Here is an 11085-nt window from a genome sequence, read left to right on the forward strand (position 1 = left end):
ATTTAAGATATGACAGGGACTGGCAATCATGTTTGTTAGTCTCCTACAATGAAAAAAAAGAAATCATCATTTAAAGCAATATATTGAAAAAAAAAAGCACCTGGTTCAGTTTAATAAGTGCAGAAATAACAGAGAACCAGTAGAATCACCGTTTGTGCTCCTCTCCGTGTAATTTAGAAAGCTAACGGCAACGAAAAAAGGGATACCTCTCTGTTGCAGGTATCCACTGCTGCATTGGCTGGGGATAATGCAGAGCTGCAAACTGAAGGACAGCACGCACGCTCTGCTCCCCGCAGTGGCGCTACGCTGCAAAGACAAACATGATACCGATATGTGTGGTTAAAGAGCACTCTTATCTGCATTTTGGTCTCACTAACTCACCTAATGTCTAAAGTGAAAATGTGCATGAACGAACGTGTCTGAAACACAGTCGTGTTCGTCATTCAGTGTCACCTTGTGTGCTCGACTGAAGTTTGACTGCAGAGCTTCGTCTCTGACATAAAGTCATCTGCCCTCTAGTGGAAGACAATAGAACAGGACGTCAAGCTGATCATAAACTGTATGAGCTTCCTTATGATACTCTGGTGTTGTGATGAGCCTTTTAGTATCTAATATTCATCAGTGGGCATGCTTGATCAAGGCTGTGAGAACAGAACAGCAGACAAACAGGCTCTGAATTTTCAGTTTTATTTAAGGTTCATTTTTCCAGACCTGCAGAGGACAGTTCTCTTCCTTTAAGCGCCTCAAAGTTGTTTTTTTTTTCCTCGCAACATCATGTTAAAACCCACTGTATGACTCTGTGTTGGTTTCTCTTGGATGATTTTGTTCATTTTCGTGAATACTGTTAAATAGGGAACAGCGGGGGAGGAGGGAGGGAGGAGGGGGAGGTAAGAGAGAGAAAAGACAGAGCGAACACAGATCAGAATTAAGACTTGTAAAGAAAAAAGGCGATGGTCGGAGAGGCTGATCTCGAATCCTAAAGGCTGAGGGCTCCTTGATTCATTACTTAGGTACTTGGTATCGTCTTGCAGCACCTACCTTTGTGACGCACACTCGCATACAGCTGCTGAAGTCACATACAGTATTGCATATTTTTCAGCAGTCATGACACTCCCTTTCCAAACACTCAAGCTCCTTTCTCTCACCTATTTTAAGGCCTCGTTTAAGCCCTCGTGGGTTTAACAGAGGAAACTGTTAACCCTTTGTTTTTTTTTTGTTTTTTTTACCCTCATTAGTATTTTTGACATATTCTCTTCAATCTAGTCATTGTCTTACCTATGTGGTGGCTGTCCATGTTAGGGCTAGCTATTGTAGGTACCACACAGTGGCACTGTGAGTAAGAGTCTAACCCTAGTGCTCAGGATGTGTGCCATGATCTCCCACAGCCCTGGCTCCCTGTGGTAAGGTGGTGCTCTATCCTCTGATACAGAGGTTCAGCAAAATTCTCCCTCCAGCAGGATGGGGCCAGTGGGAGCCCCTCACTAAAGAGAATGTGAGCCAAGTGGCCTCTCAGGCAGGCCATTTGTGTCCCTACCTAACAGGGAGCCCATGCATAGCCTGTGCCCTCAACTCCTCTCTGTATCATCTGCATTCACTCTCTAACCAAAACTCAGCTTTTTTTTTTTTCTTTCTCGTTTTTGATATTTTTTAAAACCCACTCTCAAAAAAAAAAGCTAAGTGCCAACCCTTCTTCTTCTTCTCTCTCTCTCGCCTTGCCTGATTCACAACATGGCTGTAAGGTTTTAACCGTTTCACAGTCTCCTTGTTTAAGAGTGGGAAGGATGAGGGTCTTTGGGGCAAAGCTTCAAAGAGCAGATTCACAGCTTGCTTCATTCCTCAAAAACTAATCATGACTTCAACTTTCCAAAAACACAAATGTTTTCATGCTTAATCATTAGTTATTTTTTAAAAAAAGACCTCACTTCTGCTAATTTGTTTCTTTGCCAGTTTGTGGAGTTAACTTGTGTCACCACTGGGCGCTTGATGCTATACCGATTCTTGTGTTCTTAGCTGACAGTACGCTACACAATGAATCCCACGTTACGCCCAGAACTAGGTCTAAGGAGTGGTGATGGCAGCAGACAAAGGGTACTGATAACTTGTGTGCCACAAACAAAACAAAAACAAACAGGCCTTCAAAGTAGACACAAAGGAAGGAGGAAGAGAAAAAGAAGAAAGCAAGTTTGTTACTTTGTTAATTTTTCATACTCTGCAGATTGATGTGTTTTGCATTGGGGAAAGGAAGCAGGGTACAGGATGAGTGGGTATATAGTGGTAGTGGGGGAATGGATGGGGGTCTGCTGCAGTCTGTGTTCAGTGGCGATCCACAGCGGCACTCTGTAGTAGCTCTGTGGCAGCCTGTCCTGGGGGTCTGAAGGCGGTCTGGAAGCCTGGGGGGGGGGAGTGGAACTGGCTGACGGGGTTTGCTGTGGGAGGGGGCAGATACGGAGCCCAGCCGGTCGCGGCTCTGTGGTGAAGAGGGAGACGGCCTTCGAGGAGGCTGCTGTGAAGGGGCTGGGGTGTGGGCACAGCTGAGCTGGCAGGGCCGTCCATCTCTGTGAGTGCTTGCAGGGACTTAAGCCAGTGTGGCGGGTTGTCGTCCTGGAGACAGTCTAAACTGTTGCCTGCGGAGGCTGGGATGCCTGAAAGGGAATAAAGGTCATGAAAGAGATGACAGATGCACCAGTGCACTGGAAAATATGATCAAGTCTTTTGATATTGTCAGGTAGAGACTGCGTTTTCTTTTCAGAGGAACTCTGTTCACACACTTAAACACTTTGAGGTAAGCCAAACTGGAACTATAGCCGTCCTTAAAAATGTGAGCTTGAATTACAACTGGATTAGGGGCAGAGACTAAAAAATAAATTATGTAATGCTGCTACAGGAAGAGCTCCACAAATCCCAATTATCTTACAATCTTTTTTTGTTTCCCCCCCCCCCATTGTGACGTGGCACGTTGTCCAAAACTAATAAAGACATCTCTATGACCTCCCGAACCCCCCACAGATGAACTCAGCACAGGGTTTCATCACCCTGATGAAGCTTCATTGCAAAATGACTTTCATTCACAACTAATGTGTGCATGACATGTTGGTTAACTTTCAAATGATTTGATTTCACCAATTAACCGTCTTTGTCACAGACTCAAAAGCAACTAAGTTTTAAAACTTGCTACGAAAACAAAAGGGGATTTCAAAGTGGTTTTGATGTTTTTATAATCCAAATGTCTAACGAATAATGAAATCACACCTACGAGCAGATCTAATGTAATATGTTTAAAACTATAAGACGATCGGTAATTTCTACCTGTTATGATAGCTGGGTCCATCCAACTGGCTGTGCCATCCCAGCTCAGGCTGTGCGAGATGCCTGCTGGCCCTGGCGGTCCACCAATGTGGTTAACACTGTTGGAGGATGAGGAGGATGAAGAGGAGGAGGAGTTTGGGAGGCCACCGAAGTTGATATTGATGTTGGGCAGGAGAGCTCTCAGGCCGTCCTGCCACTCTTTCACATTTAAGCCGTCTATAGAGCCACTGTTTTCTGCGGGAGAGAAGAGGAAAACACATGTATTAATTCCTCGGGTGTTTGGATCTGCTACTACTAATTAACTGCAGCTCTTTTGTTTCCTCTTTGTAAGAATCAATGAATACTAATCAAAACAAGTATCCTTAAGTTGCGCGGTATCGCTCATGTGTTGTGATATTAAATGACTTCATTATGCCGCACGTCTAATCTCAGTTTTAACATGCACTGCCAAGGTGACCCAGGTGTCCGGTACCTGAGATGGGGATCCCTCCCAGCCCTGTGTTGTGCTGAGGGGGCAGATTCAGGTCCAGGAAGTTACTGTGTGAGGCAGCACTGATTGAGTGGTTCGAGTGTGTGAGGTTATTTCGTGTGGGAACGCCCATCCAGGGGTGTCTGGCGGCTGGCTGCTGCTGCTGACTGGCCTGGCTGTTGTGACTGCCGGGGAAACTAAAGGAGCTGTAGATGGCTCTGTGAAGCTGGGGGTGGCGTGGCAGGCCACTGGGGAAGTGGTGGGAGGTGCTGGGGTTCGGGTTGGAAGCTGACAGAACATGGCTGCTGCCCTGGGTGAATGGCCCAGGAGACAATGGGCTCTGATCTTGCACTGATAACTCCTTCTCTATGAGGTCAGCCAAAGCCTTGCGGGTGACGTCGAAAGGATCGAAGCCCAGGTCATCATCCTGCTGTTTGCTGGATGATCCAAAACCAAAGGCCGCCTGCCAGTCTGTGGAGGAAGACACTGGTATTGTGTCTGTGATAAGATAAAGGAAGAAGTTAGTTGGACCTCAAGACTTGGAGCACTTTCCACAGCGACTATAGCTGCAAGATCAATGTCTATAATAATGTTGCTTTTTTGTATGATCACCAACAGACTATTCAGTATGTTACAGTTACATTTCAAGTATCCTCACCTGTGACAGTATGACTGCTGTAGTGGACGACTAAGAAAACATTTAAGATGATCAAAAAGTTTAGATGAATGAATACCTGATGTGAAGAGGCTCTGTGGTTCAGGGGTCATGGGCCAGTCAGAACTGCCGCGGGGAGAGCTGGGGAAGGGGGGCAGGCCAGCAGGGAGAGGATTAGGATGTCTGAAGTTACTGTTGTCTGAAAAGAGGGACTGAGACTCAGCTGCCGCACCCTCAAAGGGTGAGCGAGCTGAAGGGTCTGACATGCTAATGGGCACCACCAGGATGGGCTTGGTTAGACCCGGGGGAGGAGAAGGGGAGTCACTGGTGGGCATCTACAAAATGAGAGAAAGAACAATGGCAGGTGAGATTATTCACAGATTCGAATCATCCTGTTTTATGATCAACAACAAAAACCAAAAAAAAAACATTACCTGTTGTAAAGTCTCTCCATTCACCATACCGACTGACTCTGCAGGTTTATCACTGGGACTGCAGATCGAAAGGATACAAACATATTACAGAGAATGCCCACTGAAAAAACACATTCTCTAATATTTTCCTAAAGAATAAGCAGGCCCTTTCCCTGAGGGGTGGGCTGTTTTACCTGTTACTGTCACAGTTGGAGGAGAAGGGGGACAAGGCAGTGCGCTGGCCAGGACCCAGCTCTGATTCTAGCCCATCTGAATTAATAGCTTCTTGGTCTAGATAGTCTAGCAGCGGAGGGGACTTCCGGTCTTCTGAAAGCCCGTTGGGCAGTTTGCTATGCCCTGACAATGTCGGCCACCCATCTTTACCATTGCTGTTGCTGGTTCTGAGATAAAATTAGAACAACAGAAAGAAAAAAAAGATCAACAACTACACTGTGATAAAGCAGTGCAATAAAAAACAACAACAACAACAAAATACAGAACCAACCTCTGTGTGGAGTTGGGTTTACTCTTTGACTTCTCTGTTCCACAAGCTGGAGGTTGTAGAAAGCCAGGATTAATTTTATAGAGGTCTTGGAGGAGTTTCTGCTCATACTCTTGATGTTTCCCCGCCTAAAAAAACCAAACAGACAAAAGAGGCAAAAAACAAACGAGTTCACATAGCCCTCAACTAAAATTCACATTCCAGGAAGAAAAACTAAACAAATAGGATCTTACCTGCATCTCTTCTTTAGTAAAGCTGGCTGCTTCATCACCCAATTCATGTAGATACATACAATCGGGTTTGGGACATTGCATACTTTTGAGGAAGTAACTGCAATACTTAGTTGTGCCTAAAGAAGCCTGGAAGGGGGAACACAAAAATAGTGAGAAAATTGCACAAACCTGCACAAAAAGAAACAAAAATGAAAGAAGTTCATGTTCAGGGTCTTCTTATTCTTCATAAAGTGATCGTACAGCAACAAATAAAAAATTCTACCACAAAGTTTGATATGCTCGTCCCTAATAAACAGTAGCAGCCAAACAGAGAACAGACCCATCAGGTGACTTTAGCACAAACAAAAGTTCTAATCATAGCAATACCACAAAATGCCTTTTACCTTGAGTGTTCTGCCATCAACGACCACATTGTTCACACACTGTATCGCTCTTAGGGCATCTTCAGAGCGGATGTAAGTGACATAAGCACTGGCACTGGGCCCCTAATCAGCAAAAACAGAATATTGAAACAAATGTACGAGTCAATAAGAATGTCTGCAGCTTTCTTATGTTGCAACTAACACTTGTTTTCATTATCATCTGATCACAGGACAAGTAATTTATTTACTTTCAATTCATTCGACATGCAAAATATAATTCACAAATTATAGCATTCATTTCTTAAACTACTCACCTGTGAACCTGCGTAAGATGTGCTATTGTTGATGACCACTTTGTGAATTTTCCCAAACCTCCCAAAATACTCTGGTCGTTTTAGGACCTGTGGGGGAAAAAAAGAAAGCTTTCAGTTTACTGTAAGTTCCTCCAAACACATAATAAGGATGCAATGGTACTCGGTGAAATATTGAACCGTTCGGGCCGCCCTGCACAGAACAATACACCCTGATGAGCCACAGGTTTTCGGTTTTGCTATTCATTTTGCGCTGATGCTTTTCAGGCCACTGTGTGTGCCTGTGCAGGCAGGTGAAAAGCCCTCCCCGCGAGTTAATGTCCAATCACTGTTGTGCCTCCACCCACGCATCACCTGTCAGTCACACTGTTACTGGAGGCGGGTTCAAAGTGCAGCTCGCACACAGAAGTAGAAAAAAGAAAACAAAGAGGCATGGCCAGCACTAGCGGAGCAGTTGATAGCAGTGGTGGACTAGCCATCGGGAGCACCAGGACATTTCCTGGTGTCCAGGCCGCCGAACTGGCCCGCTCGGCGATTGCCGATGATTGGTGGGCCGTCTAGTGGGGTCTCTGGTCTGGACGGCTGAGCAAACAGAGTCTAACAGCGGAGTAATGTTCCGTTAGTTAGACTAATTTACATTGCAGCATGCATTGAGAGGGCAGCCTTTGTGTGCTCCCACTAACGGTGCGTTCAAGTTGTACATGAATGTCGGAATTTCTGAGCTCCGAGTCAGAATTTTAATTTTACCATTTGAAAGTGGTGTGTTTAGTAACTGTTAACTTGAAAGAAAAGTCTTATATTATTCAGTACACCAATAATACTGGAATCTGTTTAAAGTTTTTGTTGACAAGCAAAATAAAGAGATCATTTTGGGAGAAAAAGAGTTGTTATCTTTATGCACAAAACACGTACCAAAACCGTGGCCCAAAAACCGAGGTATGGACAGTACCGTGAGCTACCTGTAATGCACCCCTAATTCACAACTATCACAATAATATCTGGATATCATTCCCTGTCAGACTACATTCAGTCTTGACTTCATGGCCACTGCCTACTCCCCATTAAGCTAAAATATCACACCCAGGTATCCCCGGTTGCTGAACTTGTAAGTGTGATGTTATACTCGCCTCCGGGTCAGCGAGTCGCTGCGAGAGCCCAACCACAAACACCAGGTTCCTCTGGACCACTCTGACACTGGCCAGATGCTTGCGGTTTTCTGTCACCTTCTGCTTTTTCTCATTCTGTTTTTGCTTCTTTTCATTCTTTATCCTTTGGATCTCCTCCTGTGACAGAGGCTTGTACACAGCAGGGTCCTCTGGGTATGGCTGTAGACATAACACATCGAATTTAGTAACAAACTCAGATATCCACTATGTGAAAACTGGGGCTGAACTGTTAAAAACAATGAACTAAATTTCTACTTGTCTGGGAAAACCAGCTACTTAAGAAGGGAGCTAAAAGATAAACCACCTTCTTTTGCCAATTGCAAATAAAATGTCCGATTTGTTTTTTGGTATCGCATCCTTCATAGCTTTTTCCTCACCTTTCTGCAGGCGGGGCAGAGGCCATTCTCATCTGTGCGGATGCGGTGCCAACAGAAGCGGCAGATCTGGTAGCCGCATGTGCAGGGGAAGAAATTGACGTCATCAATCTCTAGCGGCTCCATGCACAGAGGGCATTCCATGGGGTCATCCTTCATTTCAGGGCTGTGGGACATCCTATTGAGCAGTGAGGGTGAGTACTGAGGCTTGTCACAGAGCACAGGGCTATGAAATAAAAAATTTATAAATTAAAGAAAAAAAAAAAAAAACAAGTTATAAGAACACCATTCGGATATGGCTGAAAACAGCTGATTATTTCATGCCATCTTGACACTGAACGCACCAACGTACATTTCCATAAAAAGTGTTCAGTTTTAGTATAAACTGCACATTAGCAGAAGAAACATTATACTCAGAAGCCAGATCATTAAAAAACACTGTTAGGACAGACATAATGACGACATATAGGTGCTGATTCTTTGGTCCCTCTGGAGACTCAAGTTTGTGATGTAGTTTAACTGCGCCGTGCAATCACTGAGCTATCACTAACATTTTGTTTGTTCCAAATTAAACAAACCCATTTACATCAGATACAACATGTGTGTGCACGTCCCTTTATGACCTAAGATAAATATGCAAGCTTTTGTCTTTCAAGCCTGATGCACTGCAAGAACTGCGCAAGGCCTGTTCAACACACAAAAACAATGAACAATGTTTATAGTTACAGAGGAAGAGAAATAAAGGATTAAATGTACAGCAAGGTTTTCAGAAAACCTGTAGAGTTTAGGAGACCGTTGCCTTGGGTCTGAATGGATTACAATATCAGAAATCATACATTTTGAGGCTGAAATTATTCAATTCTCTAACAAGCAGATCATTAAGCCGTCACAACTAGGACAGCTTTCAGTTGACTATAAACCATCATATCAGTAATGGTGATAAACAGTCTTTTTCTTTACATTTAATACCACTGAAGCTTTACATAAGTAACATTAGTTGCACATTTGAACTCCACCCTTTTGGTGCAAATGTGACAGATAAAGATGTCAAAGCTATTGGACATTTGGCTTGGTGCCAACATGTGTTCACATGCATGTTATGGTGGTTGGATTCAGAACTAAACCTATGATGTTAATGTCAACAACAATGCTCATCCAAACGCAGCTATTTGAATATTAGACGTGAAGAGCCACCTAACAAGCAGTTGGTGTCAGAAACCATTGCAAAAGATGGGTATATATATCGATGAAAATAAAAGAGAGGGACGCGAAACAAGACAAATTCACACGTTCCTTCTAGCAGTTGTACTACTGGTGAATAAACCCTATTCTAAAGATGATGAAAAAATACAATAACCCCAATCAGGTAATTGTGTATTGTTTTGGACCAGCCCAGTACAAACGTTTTCATGAGAACAAAGGCTTTGAAAACTGAGGCAATCTGAAAGCATCAACTCAGGTTTTAGGCAACTTGGGTCACACTTCAAAAGGGGATCGAAATGGGTTGAACAAAAACGAACATTTCAACCTTCAAATGGCTTGTGGATTTGCTGGAGAACTTTGTATGAGACGGCATTAATCTTCGCTGGATATGCTGCAGACCTTAAAAAACAAGCTAAAAACAGAACTAATGACAGCTAAGTGTTAATGCGGATGCTGTGCATCTTTCGTGGGTTGACAGTACTTGACACGTCATGATGAACGTTAGAGGAAATATAACAAGTGCGTTTATTTATAAATGTAAAGCGTGTTGGTAGCAGTTAAATACCAGCCTGGTATCTACGTGACAACAACGCTGTCAGCAAATTCACTCTGTGACAAACCCAGATTGGTAAAAACGCAGAGGGGCAAGTTAAATTAGACCAAATGCTAACATTTCAGGTGCTTGGAAGCATTCAGCTAATAAACTGACATTTAGAGGAGTGTCACCGTCTCGCTGCTTCACTCGCAGACATCACTGGCAAAGTCGTGTACGAAGTGAGGATACCTAGATAGCCCGGCTGGTAACTTTAGCTGCTGTCAGAAACTGGCTCTGTCTCTTCTGGATCATACGTTATGACAGATGTTATTTGACTAACGTTGAGCTAAGCTAACATTAGCTACGAATTGGTAAAAGAAGCCGGTCTGACTATTGGCATATATCCAGCTCAACCGTAAATGTAATTGCAAAACCTTTCATGCAAAAATGAATGCTAACTTATTATTGACGTTAGTAGTTGAGAATAAACGAACATGATATTACAATACAAAAAAGTGACAGTTTGGTTCATGCTAAACACTTAGCTTGCATGCTACATTATCACCAGAACGTACGAGGTTTTGGAGCCGAGTTTACGACGCGGCCTAAACAAGCTAACGCTGAACTGGAAGCAAGTTGTTGACACTACAGACAAATGACACTGCACTAAAGGCATTGATATTACCTGGACAGTGATTGGGTAAGGTTGCCAAAACTTTTCAGTGAGTGAATAAGCTCTTAACAGGCACACCAGTCTTTTATTTACTGAGGTAGGTAGGTAGCCGACTTGCCCAGCTAGCGACTTGGCTAACGTTAGCGTTACTTACCCTGTCCGTATTTAGCTTAGGATTCCTCTCCAAAGGAGTCACACCAAATTGGGCGGGGACTGCGAGCCAATGTACCTGAAATGTCAAAATTTCTCTAACTGGTAACTTAAGATAACAGTAGTCGTGTTGTTCTGCTGTAATTAAAAGGCTATAAAGATGTTTTGCCCCTTTCTTTTCTTGGTATTGTTGAGACAAATTACGCTCTAACCACCATCTTAGCTAGCATTATAGTAGGGAGGAGGGAGTGGGGCAAGTATTCAGTACGACTGAGTTTGCGCAGATGAACAGATGCTTTGTGGGAGATGGAGGTTTTACACTTTATAGCCCTCAAATGACTGTTCGACGGTGTTTCCGCGTATTTGACTGTTTTTATACAAAATCTAAGGGGTTGAAAAGCATTCGTTAACTCCAGCATACTCAAGGAAATATTTAGTTTTGTACTCCTTGTAGATTAAAACTGTAGAGATAATGTATCATTTTAACAACACAAAGCGTAGAAAGTACAGAAACTGCTCCACTAGGACCACCATCAGCATTACAGGCTGATTACACATATATCACCACACAAAAATGAGTCAGTATTCAAGAATATTTAGTAATATATTGACAAAAGAATGTGACAATAAAACCTAAATGTTTTGATAATATTTTAATATTTCCGGTAAAATGCAAATACTATTTTGAATGTGAGATTAATAATTTTTATCCAATGTTGTGGTTTCTACCACT

At 43.2% G+C, this 11085-nt stretch overlaps 1 protein-coding gene across 2 annotated transcripts; it reads right to left on the reverse strand.

The window, feature by feature from the left end:
* Positions 1-673: 673 nt before the first annotated feature.
* On the reverse strand, positions 674-10587 carry cnot4a (CCR4-NOT transcription complex, subunit 4a). Of its 2 annotated transcripts, none has more exons than XM_072386155.1 (13): positions 10357-10587; positions 7795-7969; positions 7379-7576; positions 6255-6341; positions 5962-6063; positions 5579-5704; positions 5349-5473; positions 5038-5244; positions 4865-4922; positions 4510-4765; positions 3779-4273; positions 3307-3540; positions 674-2642 (listed from the first exon to the last, which is right to left on the reverse strand). In XM_072386155.1, the coding sequence occupies exons 2-13, from the start codon at positions 7966-7968 to the stop codon at positions 2314-2316; spliced, it is 2391 nt and encodes a 796-aa protein (XP_072242256.1). In that variant the 5' UTR covers position 7969; positions 10357-10587; the 3' UTR covers positions 674-2313. The 2 variants fall into 2 exon arrangements, with proteins under 2 accessions (XP_072242256.1, XP_072242255.1); XM_072386154.1 differs by having other exon boundaries at positions 7795-8017.
* Positions 10588-11085: the final 498 nt, after the last annotated feature.

The sequence above is a fragment of the Leuresthes tenuis genome, unplaced genomic scaffold (assembly GCF_036924035.1).
Source record: "Leuresthes tenuis unplaced genomic scaffold, fLeuTen1.0.hap1 SCAF_5, whole genome shotgun sequence".
NCBI lineage: Eukaryota > Metazoa > Chordata > Actinopteri > Atheriniformes > Atherinopsidae > Leuresthes > Leuresthes tenuis.